At 53.0% G+C, this 18646-nt stretch overlaps 1 protein-coding gene across 5 annotated transcripts in view; it reads right to left on the reverse strand.

Moving 5' to 3' along the window:
* Positions 1-18646, reverse strand: part of WDFY3 (WD repeat and FYVE domain containing 3) — a 2538776-nt gene that overhangs the window by 1766559 nt on the left and 753571 nt on the right. For all 5 annotated transcript variants that reach the window (XM_069630405.1, XM_069630406.1, XM_069630403.1 and 2 more), the window contains one exon: positions 18009-18223. In XM_069630405.1, coding sequence (XP_069486506.1) covers positions 18009-18223 — 215 coding nt within the window. The remainder of the gene's footprint in view (positions 1-18008; positions 18224-18646) is intronic.

The raw sequence follows: 18646 nt of genomic DNA on the forward strand, positions 1-18646 counted from the left end.
CGAACTGATGGCATCTCGTGTTGCTCACGATCGTGAATAGGTCTACCTGAGGGTGACCCCACCTATCGAAGATCCTCCTCAGGACTACCTCGTTCAACTGCCACTCATAGTTGTCAATCCCCACACTGCAGAGCCTGTTCGCTTTCAAGTTAGATTCCGTCGGTAGATGGACAGCTGACAAATAAATGCTGTTCAACAGTGCCCACTTCCAAATGTCGATGGGCAGCCTGCAGAGAGGCGGGAACCTGGTACCTCCCCGCTTGTTGATGTAATACATACAGGGGTTGCTGTCTGTATGCAAACCAACCTGCTGCTGCTAATGGGGAGGAACGCTTTGTGAGCCAGCCAGATGGCCATCATCTCGAGTCAGTTGATGTGTTCCAGCTGTTCCTGCCGTGACCATACGCCATTGACAATGTGATCATCCAGCGTAGTCCACCTTCCCTCTAGGGATGAGTCTGTGGTAATGGTGATTTCCGGAGAGGGCTGCCTGAACAGTCTGCCCACTACCAGGTTGGTTTTTGCACTCCACCACGCAAGGTCCGTGTGTAGGTGCTGTGGTAGGATGACTAGAGCTGCCTGGGAGCCGGTCTCCTTATTCCAAGAGGCTGAGAAATGCAGCTGCAGCCTCCTCATTTTGAGTCTTGTGTGTGGCACATCCAGGAAACAAGCTGCCATTAATCAGAGCAGGGGTTGCACCACCATGCTGAGGTCACAGGTCTGCTGAGAAAATGTCTCATGGCCTTCTTAATCGCTGTGATCTTGTCTGCCGAGGGGAAGATTCTCTCTTCCCTCATGTCCCAAATCAGACCCAGGAATGTTAAGGATTGAGTGGGGAGTAAGGAACAAGTTACTTACCTGTAACTGTTGTTCTCCAGCATGGGTCTGGCATAGATTCACATGCTCATGAATATTCCCCGTCAGGCTGGGAATCCTCAGTAAAGAAAAAAATTAGTTTCACTTCTGAACTGTCTTTCTCCTAACAACCAATCACTGGTATCTGCGTCATACTGCCCCCAGCAAATGACTGCCCTCTACCTAAGCCCCTCCTCTGGCAGCAATCTTCAGATGTGACAGCACGTGAGGTGGCATTAGGAACAAGAGAAGAGCCTCAGAGGGGAGGCGGGAGGGTTTGCACGTGAATCCATGCCAGACCCATGCTGGAAAAATTATAAGTTACTCACTGTAGTGACTAACGTACTCTTAGTCCATAGTACCCTTTCCTCCATACTTTAGGGGCGTCCCTTTCAAGGGATGGGAGATGGAACCTTTTTCACCAGAAAAACAGTCTTCCCCTTTAAATTTAGAGGCGCGCAGGGGCGCGGCCCAGGAAGCATGTGCTGCCCTGACTCCGCCCTCCGGCGCCACACCTCAGTCCCCTTTGACGCGTCGACAATAGATTTAACATTGCCTAATGATACCATTATTATTAGGGGGGGGAGATGGTGGGGCGAGGATGGTGGGACGTATGGAGGAAAGGATACAATGGACTAAGAGTACGTTAGTCACTACGGTGAGTAACTTATAATTACTCTTCCGTCCCGTCCAATTTCCTCCATCCTGTATGGGCGATTACAACTGATTGTAGCCCCCGGGTGGAGAGGAGACCCTCCTTAAGCAAATAGCTTCCTGAGAACCGCCTGTCTGGATTGCGGCTTTTGAACAGTAATGCTTGCAAAAGGCAGAGGGAGAGGCCTAAGTGGCCGCCCTGCTTATAACTTGCCAAGGGACATGGCGCTGGAATACGATGGCCGTTGCCTTGGCCCTGACTGCGTGGGCATGCAAGTTGGCCTGGAAGCGGCTTGTGCTGGCCCTTCTTTAATGGCCGAGAACATCCAGTGGGATCTGGACACCTTCGAGGCCTGATAGCCTGGCCTTGAGCCGCCGAAAGTGACGAACAGGGTGTCCGACTTGCTGAAGCCCTTGATCCTGTCCAAGTAGAATTTCAGGGAACGCCTGACATCCAGGCAGTGCAGCACTCTGTGCTTCAGCCTTGGGATCAGGAAAAGAACGTTGGAAGGACTATTTCCTCATCAAGTGAAACGCAGATGGAACCTTGGGCAGAAATGCCCGGGTGTGTCTGCCTGAATAGCTTGTCCCTGTGAAAGGTGGTATATGGTTCAGAGGCGACCAGCGCCTGAATCTCGCTAACTCTGCGAGCCGAGGTAAGACCGAATAATAAGGCCGTCTTGATGGTGACCAGCCTAATGTCCACAGACGCCATAGGTTCGAATGGTTTGTGCGCCAGGGCGCCCAAGACTATATTCAGGTCTCACACTCGGTGTGGTCTCTTAACGGACGGGTAGAGCCTTGCAAGACCGGTCAGGTGTCTCTTGACGATAGGGTTGGAGGAGGAGAAAGTGCCTTCCTCCGAGTTCCTGTACGCCCCAATGGCTGTGATGTATGTACGGCAGGTGTCGCTCTGTATGCCCAAATGAGCACGTCGTCAAGATTGCAGGCCAAAGGGTCAATTCCCTTGGAGGCTGCCCAGTGGCAGAACCTGGTCCATTTTCTCTACTGGGCCCTGGTGGCTTTACTCCTGCGTAATCTCCAGATTGGCCTGTGAGAGGCTAAGGTGCCGAAGCGTCACCTGCTCAGGTACCACGCTGTGAGGGCCAGTTTCCCTGGCGCGGGGTGTATGTTCCTTCCCCTGTGCTGCGCCAAAAGATGTGCTGGGCCCATCGGGAGGTGTATCGGGGGCACCTCCGAGAGGCTGAGGAGCTCCGAAAACCATGGTCTGGCCGGCCACCATAGAGCAATCAGAATGATGCTGAGCCGGTGCGACTCCTTGATCTTGCAAAGTACCCTGTGGATCAGGGGGGTGGGTGGAAAGGCATAGATCTTCATGCCGGTCCACTGGAGATGAAATGCGTCGGCCAGAGAGCCGAGGCCCTGACCCTGCCAAGATTCGAACTGGGGGTACTTCTTGTTTTGCCAGGTGGCAAAGAGATCCACTTGGGGGGGAACCCACCTGTTGAAGATCTCCTGAGTAATGAGGTTGTTTAGCTGCCACTCATAATTGTCCGCTCCCAGCCTGCTGAGCCTGTCCGTCTCCAAGTTGGATTTCCCCGTGAGGTGGACTGCCGAGAGGTACATTTTGCTTTCCAAGGCCCATTCCCACATGCTGATCGCCAGTCTGAAAAGAGGAGGGGATCTGGTGCCACCCTGCTTGTTGACGTAGTACATGCTGGCCGAGTTGTCTGTCTGGATGAGGACAACCTTGCCCTTGAGGAGTGGTAGGAATGCTCTGAGCGCTAGCCAGATGGCGTTAAGCTCCAACCAGTTGATGTGGTATTCCTGCTCCTGTTGAGTCCAGGTGCCGTGGACCGAGAGATCATCCAAGGTGGCTCCTCAGCCCTCGAGCGAGGAGTCTGTGGTGATGGTGGACTGCGGAGAAGGTGGCCGGAAGGGCTTGCCCCTCTGAAGGTTGCAGTCCCTGGACCACCAAGTTAAGTCCGGGTGGAGAGCTGGAGGAACGTTGATTATTTTGGATTGAGACCCCCGTTCCTGGCACCATGAGGCCGTGAAGGTCAGCTGAATCCTTCTCATCCTTAGTCCCGTGTGCGGAACGGCTAGCAGAACCGCCGCTAGCAGAACCGCCGCTAGTAGACCCAGGAGATGCTGATACCACCAAGCCGAGGTCACCTCTCTGCTGAGGAAGTGGACAGTGGCCCTCTTGATGGCCGAGATCTCATCTTCCGACCGGAAGACACTCTCGGAGCATGTGTCCCAAATGAGTCCCAGGAACATCAGAGTCTGCGTAGGGGGCAGCTGTGACTTCCTGAGGTTGAGCGAGAAGCCCAGGTCGTGCAGTGTGTTTAAAAGGGCCTGCGAGGAGTGGTGAACCGCCTCTGGAGATGTAGCCCTGACAAGCCAGTCATCGTGGTATGGATAGATGTGGAGGCCCTGCTCTCTGAGGAGGGCCGCGCACCCCGCTCATGAGTCTGGTAGAAACCCTGGGGGCCCCGAGTTGAGGGCAAATGGGAGGACCTTGTATTGGAAATGGTAGCCCATGATCCTGAACCGTAGAAAGGAACGATGGGGCTGCCAGGTATGCGTCCTTCAGGTCTATGGAGCACATCCAGTCTCCCTTGTCCAATGTCTCCGCTATAAAAGCTGGCATAACCATCTTGAATTTTTTCAGGGGTAAGGAGAGGTTGAGGGTGGAAAAGTCCAGCACAACTCTCAGGCCCGCCTAGTTCTTCTGAATGGCGAAAATCCTGGAATAGAAGCCAAAGCCTCGCTGGGAGGCTGGAACTTCCTCCATTGCTTGGCTCTCTACGAGCGACCGGATCTCCAACAAAAGAGTTGCTGTCCCAACCTGTGGCAGTGGAGGGGAGGAGGGAGCAGAGGATGGGATGGGTAGGCGGTACCCCGTGGATACTACGGATAGGATCCAGGGGTTCTGCCCCCCACCAGAGACACGTGGACCCGAATGGGCGTGTCATGCATTCTTTCCCTCGAAGGCTAAGGCTGAGGAGGGTGACTGAAAAAAAGCCTTTAATCCCCCCTCCCCCCTTTTTGTTGTTTGCGCCGGCTTTGAGATCGCGAGCGATCCGCTGCCTGGATATGCGTTCCTGGAAGCCACGGAACCCTCCATATGTACGACCCTTCTCTGAGCATTGCTGAGATTGGGATTAAGATTTTGGCATGGACTTTGTAAGAATGGACAAAGACTTTGCCGATTGTGAGCTGTTCTTTTTGGCCAGCTCTTCATCCATAGAGGAGTGGAAGAGGTACCCGCCCTCGAACGGTAGATCTAGAATGGACGTCCGGGTTGAACTTTGCATCCCGGAGCCAGGCTGTGCGCCTCATGTCCGTGGTAATGCAGATGGCCCGGCCCGAGGTATCGATAAGAGCCACTGTGGATTCCATGAGGTCATGTGCCACGAGCTTGGCCTCTGCGTGATTGGCAATGGGAGGGGAGTTCCGGGAGAACGTCTGCAATTTCCCGCCATAACCGTTGGTTGTCGGCAGCCAGCATGGCATCTGCGTTGGCCTGACGCAGGTGCAGGGAGGCATTGGAGTAGATCTTCTTGCTGTAAGCCTCCAATATCTTCTCCTTGCCAAGCAGCGCCTCCAAGGATGACTGAGGCTTGGAGTAAAGTGATGTCGCAGCGATCACCGAGGAATGTGGCTGAGGATGGGTCGAGAGCAAGAGTGTGTCCCCCCCCTCCATCTGCTTGTACTTGGCGCCCAGGCGTCGGTTGACCGGCTGGACCGAGTGGGGCTTGAGCCAACCCTTCTTGGCCAGGGAGACTACTTCAGTTTGCAGTGGAATCCCTGTGTTGGCAGAGGGGCGTCTTGTGAGGACTTCAGCCAGAACCCCCTCTGCCGTCTGTTCGACCTCGGGCTGAGGGAGGCATAGGTACTCCGCCAGGCCAGCAAGACGTTCGTGGAAAGCCCTGGCTGAAGATGGCGTGTCTGGATCCTCCTCCTCGTCGGTGTCCTGCGGATCCGGAGGATCTTGTGGAGCAGGAGGGGTAGATGGTGCTGGAGGCTGGGGTACAGAGACCGCAGCTGGAGGCTGAGGAGGCGGCAGAGGTTGCAGAGTTGGCTGTGGAGCCGGAGGAGACAGCTGCACCGGGGTCAGGGAGCCCGATGGAGGCGTCTGTGGTGCCGCTAGCATTGCAGGGAGGACTTCCCTGACTGCGTCCTTGATAATAACCACCCTCTGAGGAGACCTCATGAGGCCTAGGAATTTATCAAAGAGCCTCTCCTCACTGGCAGAAGAGGTGGCAGGGGGTACCGACAGGGTAGCGGGGGACCGCTGGAGCCGCTGCGTACACAGGCCGTATGTCCGCATCGGAAAGTTGCCCTGCGCATATGAAGGGTAGACTGTAGGTCACGTACCTGGTTGCAACCAGTCCCGCCTTGACACTCGTTCTTCGCCGAATTCGTGGAATGGCGTCGGACGAGTGCTCCTGTCTGGCACGGCGGCCATTTTGTTGAGCTGACTGCCACGTGCCTGCAACGTGTTGCCCAGCCCGCTGGGTCCAGACTCATCCAAGACTCTCGCTTGTGGATCATGAGACCTGCCCTGCTCCTCGGGTCTCGGCCCAGTAGGTGTAACAACCTCAACCCGGGGGTCGGTAGAGCTGCGCATAGGCGCCCCCTCAGACGTATTGCTGGTATTAGGGCTTAGCCCCTCGGACGGCTTACCGGTGGTGTAACCCCTGGTCCATTGCGCTGGTAAAAGGGCAAAGCCCCGCGGGTGTAGACCCGGTACAAGAACCTTCCGGTCCCTCGACACTGCGACCGGGAGGATCCGAGGACCCCCTCAACCCGAAGGCCGGTAGCTGAAGCAGCCTTGGTGCACGTGCCAGTGGAAGGACCTGACCGGTCCCTCCCGCGCTGGAGAGTCCCTGGGAAGTAATCTCCGTTGCGGGATGCGCTGGAAAATATCGGCCCTACCTTGGATCTGGGACTATGTTTCACGAAGTTCTTGAGATCCTCTGGAGGAGACTTCTGGAAGAGCTCCCTCCACCTGGCTAGTCTGTTCTTCACCGCCTTCGAGAACAGCAAGTCATACACCGAACACGATTGCCAACCGTGGTCTGGGCCAAGGCAACGTAGGCAGAGGGCGTGGGGGTCTGAAGTTGGGAAGAGCCCGTTGCAGGATGGATACCTGCTGAACCCTGTAGAAGTTGACATGTGCCGGGGTGCAGTGTGACGCCTGACGACCAAGTACCTGAATGACAAAAAAAGACAGAAAAGACAAAGAGAAGAAGTATCCGCGCATTGAATTACATGGCCGAAGCTAAACCCAGGAGTGCTGGTGAATTCGGCCCGTTCCAGTCGACGCAGAAAAGGGAGTGTGGCAGCAGAGTCAGGGCAGCGCATGCTCCCTGGGCCGCGGCCTGCCTCTAAATTTAAAAGGGAAGAAGGTTTTTCTGGTGAAAGGTTCTGTCTCCCGTCCCTTGGAAGGGACGCCCCTACAGTATGGAGGAAAGGGGACGGGACGTAAGTACAGCAGTTATAGGTGAGTAACTTGTTCCTTCTCCAGCATGGGGTCTGGCATGGATTCACATGCTCATGAATAAAGAATACATAGCAGTAAACACATGCACAACCATGGGAGGTGGCAAGGCTCAACATTAAGCATCTCAATATCAAGCATCTCTTACCTCCTCACCAGGCTCACCTTCAAGCGAACAGGTTGCACAGCACTGCTTGGCCGGAACTGGACTCCTCCCTGGAATCCCGGTCGATGCAGTAGAATCTCGTGAAAGGTGTACATCGACCTCCACGTAGCAGCCCTGCAGATGTCCAGCAGGGGCACACCAGACAGGAACGCCGTAGTTGCAGCGATCGTTCTGGTCGAATGGGCTCTCGGACGGTCAGGCAACGGTTGGTTTGCCAACCAGTGACAATGGGTGATGCAGCCAGAGAGCCACCTGGAAATGGAAGCCTTGGAGAGGGCCTTTCTTTGGTTAAAGGGCCAAAGTTCACAAACAGTTGTGAGGTCTTCCTAAAACTCTTTGTGCGGTCCACATAGAACTTCAGCGCTCTAGCCACATACAGCAAGTGCAAAGTCCTCTCAGTCGGCAACAAAGGCGTCAGGAAGAATACATGTAACAACAAGGGCTCGTTGAGATGAAAGTCTGACGGCACCTTGGGCATGAAGGAGGGGTGCGTCCGTAGCACTACCCTTGGGTCGTGGTTTACAAGAGAGGGCCTGGATCTCTCCGACTTGTCATGCATAGGTGATGGCCACCAGAAACGCTGTGTTCCACGACAAGAATTTCAGTGGCGCCGAATGCATAGGATCGAACGGTGGACCCATGAGCCTAGTCAGCACCATATTGAGCTCCCACGCCAGGGCCAGAGCCTTCACCGGCGGGAACAAACGGAAAAGTCCTTTGATGAACTCCTTGACCAGGCGGTGTGACCAGAACTTCGACCGTCCCGGAGTTCTGGTGTAGCAGGAGATAGCCACCAGATGAACCTTGACGGAAGCATGCGACAGCCCTACTTTGGCCAGTGACAGCAAATATGGCAGCACCTGCGGAGCCATAATCCGTAGAGTGTCGATCTTTTGTGCACGGCACCAGACGGCGAATCTCTTCCATTTACGTCTGTAGCATTTCAGTGTAGATGAAGCCCTGGCCTGGCCTTGGCAAGCACCTCCTTGCAGTCCGCTGAGATATCGTATCCTCCAAACTCTAGCGCCCCAGGAGCCAGGCCTGCAAGTTCAGCGACCATGGGTCGTGGTACAGGATTGCACCTCTTTCTCTGGCGAGAAGGCCACCAGAAGCTTGACTGGGTAGGCAGGGGGGAGGGGGTCAGTGGGGATTGTCCATAAAGTCTTGGTACCAAATCTGTCTCGGCCACGCCGGTGCGACGAGGATCATCCTGCACCGGGACCGTCGGAGTTGAATGACTAGTCGCAGAAGCAACGGCAACAGAGGGAACGCATACAGGAACAGGCCGTCCCAGGGGAACGAGAATGCGTCCCCCATGCTCCCCGGCTGGGGAAACCTGCTGGCGAACCCCCGGCACTTGGTGTTTGTCGCCGTCATAAACAGATTGATGTGGGAATTGCCCCATCGTCAGAACAGAAGATCCACTTGATCCTGCCGAAGATCCCACTCGTGGAAAGAGCGCAACTCCCTGCTGAGGGAGTCGGCAATGGTGTTCTTCACTTCTGCCAGATGAAACGGGACAAGAAACATCCCCTGGGCAACAGCCTAGTGCCCTAGGTCCTGTGTCTCTCTGGAGAGCGTTGGGGATCTGGTGCCCCGTGCTTTCGGATGTAGAACATTGTGGTGGGTTGTCTGTGAAGACCCGTATCACCTTGCCCTTGAGGGACGGAAGGAAAAACTTGAGGGCCCAAAACACTGCCCGTAGCTCCAGTACATTGGTATGCAACAACTTCTCCTCCGGCAGCCTCAGGCCTCTTGCGTGGAGACTTTCGGCGTGGGCGCCCCATCCCTCCAGGGAGGTGTCCGTCGTGACCGTCTCCTGTTGAAGTGGGGTCTGGAAGTTTGCACCCGCCGACAGATGCACGCAAACTCCCCACCACAGCATCGCCCGATGTAAATTCTCGCTGAGAGTGATCTTGTCCTCAAAGCTTCCCGATACCTGAATCCAACGGGCATCGAGGAACTCTTGCAGCGGGCGCATCCATAGCCTGCCCAGCCGAATGCGGTATATGCATGACCGACATCATGCCGAGGAGGGATTTGATGGACCTCACCCTTGCGATCTTCAGGGTCAACAGCCATTGCACCTTGCCCAGGATGGCCGCTATCCTCTCCTCCGACGGAGACGCTAGGCCCGACACTGTGTTGAGCTGCGAACCCAGAAACAGCACGTCTTGCGATGGCACCAAGCAGGACTTTGTATAGTTCACTGAGAACACCAGCCGCGTGAGCAGCTGGACGGTCTTCACTGTGTGTTCTACAGCGATCTCCCTCGGTTTCGCTCGGATGAGACAGTCGTCCAGGTAGGGGTATACGTGGATCCCTCGTAGACGCAGCCGCACCGTCGCCAGAGCCAGGCACTTGGTGAAAACCCTTGGTGCCGACTTCAATCCAAAGGGAAGGGCTTTGATCTGCCCTTGAACTACGAAGCGCAGTAACCTGCGGTGTCCCTTGTGAATGAGGATGTGAAAATAGGCATCCTCCAAGTCCAGCGACGATAGAAAATCCCCTTCTTCCAGCTGTCCTAGTACGTGCTGAAGGGTGACCACCTGAAACTTCTGGGATTTGATATACTTGTTCAGATGGCGGAGGTCTAGGATAGGCCTCAAACTGCCCGTCTTCTTCTTGACGAGGAAGTACCGAGAGTAAACTCTGGAGCCCCGGAGCCTCTTTGGAACGAGCTTTATCGCGCCCTTATTCAGCATGGCCCGCACCTCCAGCAGAAGCTGAGGGATGTAGTTTTCCTGCCTGACCACGGGTGGTATGAGCAGAGACTATTGGAATTCCAGGGTATGTCCATGGGCCAGAGCGTCCAGCACCCAACGGTCGGTGGAGATGGACTTCCACACGCTAACGAAGTTCGCCAGCCGGCCTCCCACGGGGGTGCGTGGGTAGAGGCCCGACGTCACGGCCGGTTCAATCTTGCTTCGCCGTGGAGGCGCCGCCTTGGGGTCCTTGGCGACGACGGTGACCTCCTCCAGACTTGCTGAGTCCCCTGTAGGCCCCCTGGGTCAAAGAGCGGGACGATTGATGGTAGGACGAGGAGCTTCCGCCGAAGCCCTTCAAGGAATCTTGGGATTTGCATCCGGAAGTCCAAAAGGACGCCCGTCGCTGTTGAAGCGTGCCCAAGGCACGAGCTGTCTCGGTATCCGCCTTGATTTCCTGAAGGGACTCGTCCACAGTCTTTCCGAACAAATTATCCTAGTCGAAGGGCATGTCCAACACCCTCGACTGCACCTCCTGGCAAAAGTTGGTGGCCTTTAACCATTCTCGCCAACGAAGGCAAACGTTGTTGCGCATTTGGCAGAATCCTGTGTCGGCAATGTCCGTGGCCACTGTAATGGCATGGTCCGATGCCACCTCGCCCTCCTGCATGATCTCCAACGCTTCCGCTCTCGTCATCGGGAAGGAACTCCAGGAGGGGAGCGATCTTAAACCAGAGTTCCCTGTCGTAGCCTGTCACAATGGCGAGGGCGCTGGCTGCCTTGACGGTCGTCGCTGCCAACGTGATGACCGGTCGTCCCATGGCGTCTAGCTTCTTCCCCTCGCTGTCCGGGGGGGGGAAGAGGTTGTTGACGCGGAAGAGCCAGAAGACATCTTCCTCGCCGCCGCTGCCGAGACCTCAGAATCCGGGGAAGGCTGGGACCTCAAGCACTTGGGTGCAGAGTCTGGCACCCTGTACTACTTTTTTGTACCGGCCCCTCTTCGCCGGGGCCGAGAACGGGTTCTTCATAAGGGACAGACCCTCGTCCCAGATGTTGTCCAACAGTGGGATTGACAGCACAGTCTTCCTCTTCGCCTCGCGGCGTTGGTACAGGAAACCCTCTTTCTTTTTTTCCTGCGGAGTCAGTTGAAAGCGGTCCGAGGCCCTCGAGATCATGGCATGGAACGAGCCTATCTTGTCAGGTGGTGAGGCGCTGGGCGGCAGAGAGGGGAGGCCCCCTAAACCGCTGTCGTCGTGCATGCCCATACCAGTCGTCGCCGTGTCCGGACCCCTATCCTCCCTCGGTGGAGGGCAGGGAGGGTGGGGGAGAGGGCAAAGAGTGAACTCTCCTCTTCATGGCTGGTGCTGCAAGGTCTTCCATCGGGCAAAGAGACATCCTCGTCCGAATCTCCGAGCACAAGGTGTGAAGTGCCTGGAGGATGTCCACTGGGGGTTGAGTTGTTTGCCGAGGTGGCAGAGGTGGAAGCGACTGAGGCAGCGGTGTAGGGTTCTCCAAATCCTCCACGCCCTGCTGCTCCTCGTCGGTCTCGTCGCCACTCTCGACGTCTCCCTCGTCGGGATCCTCCCCGTAGGCCTTGGCCTCGATGAATTTCTTTTCCAAAATGGTCTAGACAGTATAAAGCTCCTCCTCAGAGGAGATGTCCGTGCGTGAATCTGGGCCTGTATGACCTTGGTGGAGCTCGAGGCCTTCACCTGGGGGGGGGGGGTCAGCGCCCCGCTCCCCCTTCGCCTTCTCCACCTGGCCCGTCCTGGGCTTCTCCAGAAGCTTGCCCGAGTGGTCCCACTTCCTCTCATTTGTCGAACCTGAGCGGTAGCTCATGGTTGAAGGTGCGGGAGACACTGAACTCGCCCTGGCCGCCGGGGAGCCCATCGCAATGGCGCTACCGATGCCCTTGGACTCGCAGTGCTGAGCCTTATGTTGGGCCCCCGTCGCCAGAGCACCCTCAAAGGTCTTAGAAGACTGTTTCTTCTTGTGGCTGGGGGAAGCCTGCTGCCGGGACTCACCCGTAGCCAGGGCCTTGGCCTGTATCCACTCGGTGAGGCAACTCCTTGCAAAACGCACAGTCTTCCTCCACGTGCGTTTGGTCCGAATGCAGGTAATAGAGGCACAGGGAATGCACATTGTCCAAGTAGATGTTCCGTAGGCCACATCCTGGCCAAATCCTGAACAGAGGCATTGAGTCTTCCTTCTCCTCTGCCAGGTCCACGCAGAGTAGGCCTCAAAGAATCTTCTGAAATCCGAACTCGATAATTCAGCCCTTGAGGGGCATTGGAAAATCTGAAAACGGGTCCCCATTAATCGGATGATGGCTCGATGGAGCTTGAGGGTCGGTTGACCGAAAAATAGAGTAAAACTCTGGAAAAAAGCACAAAACGCAGTAAAAAGCCTGAGAGCTAATCACGAGGACTGCCACCATTCGACCCTGCGGTAAAAATCTGAAGCTGGCTGCGGAGGAGGGGCTTAGGTAGAGGGCAGTCTTTGGCTGGGGGCAGTATGACCCACAGACCAGTGATTGGTTATTAGGAGAAAGACAGTTCAGAAGTGAAACTGAAACTGATTTTTTCTTTACCAAGGATTCCCAGCCTGACAACTGGGAATATTCATGAGCATGTGAATTCATGCCAGACCCCATGCTGGAGAAGTGCGACTTCTTGAGGTTGATAAAGAACCCCAGATAGTATAGAATGTGCATGAGTGCGGACGACGTGTGATGTACTGCCTCTGGAGACTCTGCTTGAAAAAGCCAGTCGAGGTATGGATAGAGATTGTGGCCCTCCATCCTGAGCTGTGCTGCTACTGAGTTCATTGACCACGTATAGACTCTTGGGGACGAATTGAGGCCAAAGGGAACAGTAACAATGGGGCTCCCAAATGGGGACATGCAGGTAAGCATCCTTCAGATCCAGGGAGCACATCCAGTCTCCCCCACACACAGTCTCTGCAATAAGCGCTGTAGTAACCATCTTGAACCTTTGAAGGGGTAGAGAAAGATTCAAGGAAGAAAGTACTAGAACGACTCTCAGGCCAGCCTGACTCGTTATGAGCAAACCTGGCCTGCCATGCCCTGAAGTGCAGGGAAAGCCTGCCCCCCAATGGAGACTCCTGGATGTGGATAATGTCACAACATTTTACCCTCCGAGGCTGATGCGGGGGACTGGAAAACTCCCTTGTGAGAGGATTTGTACTGCTTGCACCTGTGCTAGCTAGGAGACTGGTCTGGTTGTCTGGCGCGTTTCTCCTGAAGCCACTGAAGGTATATGCTCTATCGGAGCACTGGTGATTCTGGCTATAGGCCTTGGGTGCTGACTGTCAGGAATGACAAGGATTTGGCTGTCTGAGAGCTATTCTTTTTCTCAAGTTCCTCGTCCGTGGTAGAGTAGAACAAGTCCCCCACCCCCTCAAATGGGAGGTCTAGAATGCACTCCTGCATATCAGGGTCAAGCTTGGTTGCCGTAAGGGCCAAGCTACCCTCATATCGGCGGCGATACAGATCGCTCTACCTGCTGTGTCAATGTGAGCCACTGTAGACTCCACGATATCTTGGCCCACAATTTTGGCCTCTGCCAATCCGGCCCTGAAGCGCACCTGACTCTGTGCGGGGAGCTCTGGGATGAAGTCTGCAATCACCTTCCACAGCTAGTGATTCACTACTGCCAGCATAGCGTCAGCATTGGCCTGGTGTAGATGGAGTGTGGCATTAGAGTACATCTTTTTGCCGTATGCTTGCAACAGCTTTTCCTCCTACCCAAGGAGCACTGACTTCGGAGCAGATGACGAAGACTGAGGCTTGGAGTAAAGGGAGGCCACAGCTATAACTGATGAATGCGGTTGAGGGTGCACCGACAGAATGAGGGAGTGCTCTTCCACCTGCCTGTACTTAGCATCCTGGCATTCATTGGTAGGCTGCGTTGAGGCTTTACCCATCGCTTCTTGGCAAGTGCTTCCGCATCCTTTTGTAGAGGGATGGCAGTTCTTGTGGCAAGGCGAATGGTCGGCACTTCAGCCAGAACCCCAGCCTCAGGCTGCTCGACTTGAGGCTGCAGAATCCCCAGGTAGTCTTCTACACCAGCCAGCTTCTAGTGGAAAGCCTTAGCTGACAAGGAAGTATCCCGGTCCTCTTCCTCGCTCGTGTCGCCCGCTGTGTCCTGCAGGTCCAGAGCTGACAGAGGCGTGCTGGGTGCAGGCAGCTGTGGCGTACTGACTGGCAGTGCTGGGGGCTGTTGCAGAGGCTGCGCCGGAGGCAGAGCCTGCATGACTGGTGTGAGCATGGGAACCAAGGGTTGAACCGGTACCAGGGCCTGCAACACCTTCGGAGCCTGAGGTGATGCCAGTGGCAGCAATTGTTGATTACCCTCATGAAGTCAACGCAGATGGGCACCATCCTCATGGGGTCAAGAACATTTCGAAGAACCTATCCTCGCATGCAGGGGAAGGCCCTGGTAGCGTAGGAGCTGTGCTTAGTGGTTGTTGAGTTCATTGGCGGTCCTTGCTGCACACCGCTGGGAGCTGCATACCTCTCCTGTGTGGTTGGGTATGACGTGGACCACATCACTGGGGTGGTACAGTCCCACCTAGACGTGCATTCCCATGCCTGCTCTCCAGCAGGAGGCGGCTCCATGCGAGCCGCCATTTTGTCATGCCCCGCACCACGTGCCTGCTGGTGGTGCTTGAAGAGCCAGGCCGAGTCTCCGCCTGTACGCTTGGAAGCAAAGGCTCTGACCTTCACTGCACCGCAGGTAGAGACCTGGGAGGCGGAGTGCTGCGTCTAGGTACCCCCTTTGGTATGATCCCGGTAGTAGAGCAAAGCCCCTCGGGATGTCCCAGGCACAACAGCCTTGCGTACCCTAAGCGGTGGGACCAGAAGAGTCTTGCGACCCCTATGCCTGTTGGCCGGTAGCTCTGGGAGCCTCGGCCTCCTTGGTGGTTTTAGGACCTAGAAGGCCCTCCCACTTGGGCGCTTCCCTGGGAAGGAGTCGCCCTTGCGGGTGCGGAGGAGAACAGGGCACCTACATTGGGCATGGTGTTCCTCCTCACGTAAGTCTTGAAGTCCTCTGGAGGCGATCTCTCGAACAGTTCCCTCCACGTGGCCAAGCAATTCTTGAGTGCTTGCCGGGTCAACGTGTCGCACGCAGAACAGCTGTCCCAACCGTGGTCGGGGCCAAGACACTGGAGGCAGAGCATGTGGGGATCCGACGCAGGAAAGGAACCCTTGTAGGCCGGAAACCTACAAAAATATGCCGTTGTCGACATGCACCGGGGAGGAGCATGGCACCAGAGGACAGAGTCTTCTCTGACAATCTAGGAGAAAACAGAGAAGAAAAATAGAACTTTTTCAGGGGAAGAGCGCAGGGAATAAGGCCGGAGGCCTAACCCAGGAGCTCTGGTAAAGTGGACCGATCCCGTCGACGCGGAAAAGCTGACAGAGGAGTGGCGCTCGTGGGCGGAGTCAGGGGAGCGCATGCTCCCAGGGCCACGCCCCCGCAATATCTACATATAATGAGGATGAATTTTTTGGGTGAAAACGGTTCAGTTTCACGTCTCTCGTGAGGGACGACCCATACAGGATGAAGGAAAGGGGACAGTACGCAGGAGTAATTGAGGTTAAATGTTATTGTATTGATGAATATGTTGCGATTATGTTATTTTTAGATCTTCTAGATTTTGTAGTTAATTAACTTTTGTATATTGATGTTATGAAGGACTAATTTTTGCTGCTTTTCCTCCATAAATTATCAGGGACTCTTTATGCTATCTATTTGAACCTTTTCTGACGACTGATGTTTCGCTGCAGCCTTTTTGAGTGACTTACCTGGATTAGGTCATCTTTTTTGGGAGCACTGATCAGTCCCTACGATCATCAGTGCAGGAGAACTCAGTTCTCCATTGTTAAGCTCTTTGTTTATTTGCCTGAACACATCACTTTTAGTGAAGTGCTGCAGGAACACTGCGTCCCTGTAACTTTGTTTTTAACTACACTGTGGTTTACTTTTCTGATGTGTTCATGATGGGCTAGTGGCAGCAGATACTTTTACAGTGTTTTCTTTTTGTAGTCTGGTGCACCTTTGCATTGTACAGGTTTAATGCCATATAGTTAACCATGTACTATGAAAATGGGTATGATACAAGATTTTACTATGCCCTCTGACCAGCTTGTCTTTTGCCATTCTTCCTTCCCTGTTGTAGATGGATTTTCCATATATGGTAAGCCCTTTCCTGGAGAAAGGTTTAGCTTTCGCAGACAAAGTGGTGGTGTGTGTGTGACTGGGTCTGTCTGGACTCAGTCCACGTCCTGGTCAGGTTTGTCTGTTGCTGGGCAGATGCAGTGGCCAGAGGCTGCCGAGCATTGGAAAGCCCATGCTAGTTTGATCCTTGGTATTGGTATGCTGGGGTTAACTCCAGGCCAGATTCTGGATAAAAGGAGGACTCCTGCAGCCATTCTTCAGATCATTAGAGTCTAGCCCTCTACGAAGGAGAGCAGCACATTAAAGACTTGGAACTCGTCCATGGACAATAGACAGCAGCCCTTTCTTCACTTCACCAGTGATGCCCAGTCTCTGCAGATTTTAAGTAGACTTTCATCTGTGCTTCGACTCCTGGATGTGTGGGAATCAGTTCAGACCTCTACTCGAAAATGTAGCCAGAATGTCTTCCTGGGCTACTTCGCTGTAACAGATGAGCCTTGCAAATTCGCAGATCCCCAGTTTCCTGAACAGGAAGCCTTTCCTTGAAGTTGCAGCTCTCCATTACGAAGAGGGTCCTTGCAAGACTGGCTTGGTCACGGTTCCGTGCTCCGATGGACCGGATTCCAGACAGCTGGGCACTCAGAACACACATACTTCGTGACCGCCACTCTAGTCACGACCTCAGGGAACTTTCAGGACATGACACAAGTGACGAGGCAGTGATGGCCACTTGAAGAAAATGGTGCATAACTACCCTAACAGTGAAAACTACTTACCTCTTACAAGCTAAAATGTGTCCATTCACATACAGCCTTTTTGTTTTAGACATTTGTCCACGAACCATCATGTGATGATGGCTACGCACAAAGTTTACGGATACAATTGTTTCTATCATTTTTATAAGCACAACTAGAGTCAGAAGGCTAAGTGGTTGAGACTCTTGGCGCAATTACCATCAAGTCCATATTAAGTTATCCTTAAGCTGTCGTTGGTTACCGCGGTTTGAGTAATATGTACGTACCTTGGTCACATTTGTTGTCCCTAATTTTGTTTCATTTTTTGTTTAGTGCTTCATCCCTGCCCATCTTGATTAGTACTCTTTTGTGTGAAATTCACTAATGGTGATGATATCTGGTGTTCGGCGAGCACATTTCTAATGTTTTTTTTTGTTTTTCTTTATAGGCCAACCTTAAATGTTGGCATGTGCTGCTAGTGATTATTTTTCACAATCATTTTGTATGCAATCAGACAGTGATGAATGTTTGGCAAAATGAATATTTACATATTTTTTTGTTTGTTTGTATTTCCCATGATGAAGACGTGTAAAAATCATAATATCACGTTGAAAGCGGTCAGTGGGTATCACAATGGCTTGAAGATGGAAATCTGTAATAAAAAGCCATCTCATGTGTTTAAGCCATGTGTATGAGAAATCTCAAGCTATCCCACAGTTGATTGTTGCATTATCTTTTAGTACAGTGTTTAGGTTTTTGGTTTCCTTGATCCCTTTGTGTGTCTATTTGTTTGTCCATTCTTTGTTATGTTATTGATTTATTGTGATGTTTTGAAATTGATGTGTTCATTATTTGTATCTATTTTCTTTTACTGTGTACACCGTCTTTGTATACAAATATTGTGGTTTGGATTTTAATATGTATTTTTCTACTTCTTGAATGAAATAATGTTTGTATACTGATATCTCCAGACTTTCTCCTTCTGCAAATACTGTTTATTAATCACACCACAAAACATAACCGTTTTCAGGAATTCATGTATATATCTATGTTTCGAGTTAGGCAAAGCAAACAAAGGCCTTGTTGTGGTGTTCCATTAGTGGTAAAGAGTATCTGGACAAGGTGTAGCAGATTAGCCAACATTAATACATTTGTAACAGTTCTGCTGTGGCTGAATAAATTATGTAGAAGTGTCTGTCAAGAATCCACAAAGAGACCCACCTTAACACCATAGGTTCTAATGCCTGAGAGGCCAGCCTTTCAAACATCCTTTGTAGCGGTGGGTGTAGCGGGTGGTCTTCATCAGCTAGAGCAGAGCTACACTTCTGCAGAAGTCGTGCATGGAGTCCTGCATCACACATAACCTGCTGGTTCCTTTCAGTATGAACCAGGGATTGCATAATATTGCACACAGCAAGTTGAAGGTCCAGAGCACACTGCAAAAAAGAAACAAAAGATTGTCAAAGAAGGTTCTCGCACAATTGTGATTATTTTTTTTTTAACATGCATCAAGTTTTACCTAAGAGTAGAAAAATGAAGAAATAACAGAACTATATATTCTATCATCTAGCCGGAGTGACTACAATTCTGCCTCAACACTTACATAGTACTGTGTATGTTACAGTAGTTTTTAAGTCTTATAATCTATGTATGCCCAGTTTTCTCTTTATGCAGATGCAGCTAGTACCTTCTACTTGTTGCCCATGAAAAGCAGAACATTAAAATGTGAAGTTGTGTCTTTCAGGAGGAATCTCCTGACGCTGGTCTTCAAGCCTTAGTCACAACCCTGTTTTAAGCAAGTTCACCAATGAGTAACTACCAAAATGTTCTCAGCCCAGTTAGGGTAACTAGTGGAAGAG

Source organism: Ambystoma mexicanum, chromosome 6q, assembly GCF_040938575.1.
Source record: "Ambystoma mexicanum isolate Mex_15411 chromosome 6q, UKY_AmexF1_1, whole genome shotgun sequence".
NCBI lineage: Eukaryota > Metazoa > Chordata > Amphibia > Caudata > Ambystomatidae > Ambystoma > Ambystoma mexicanum.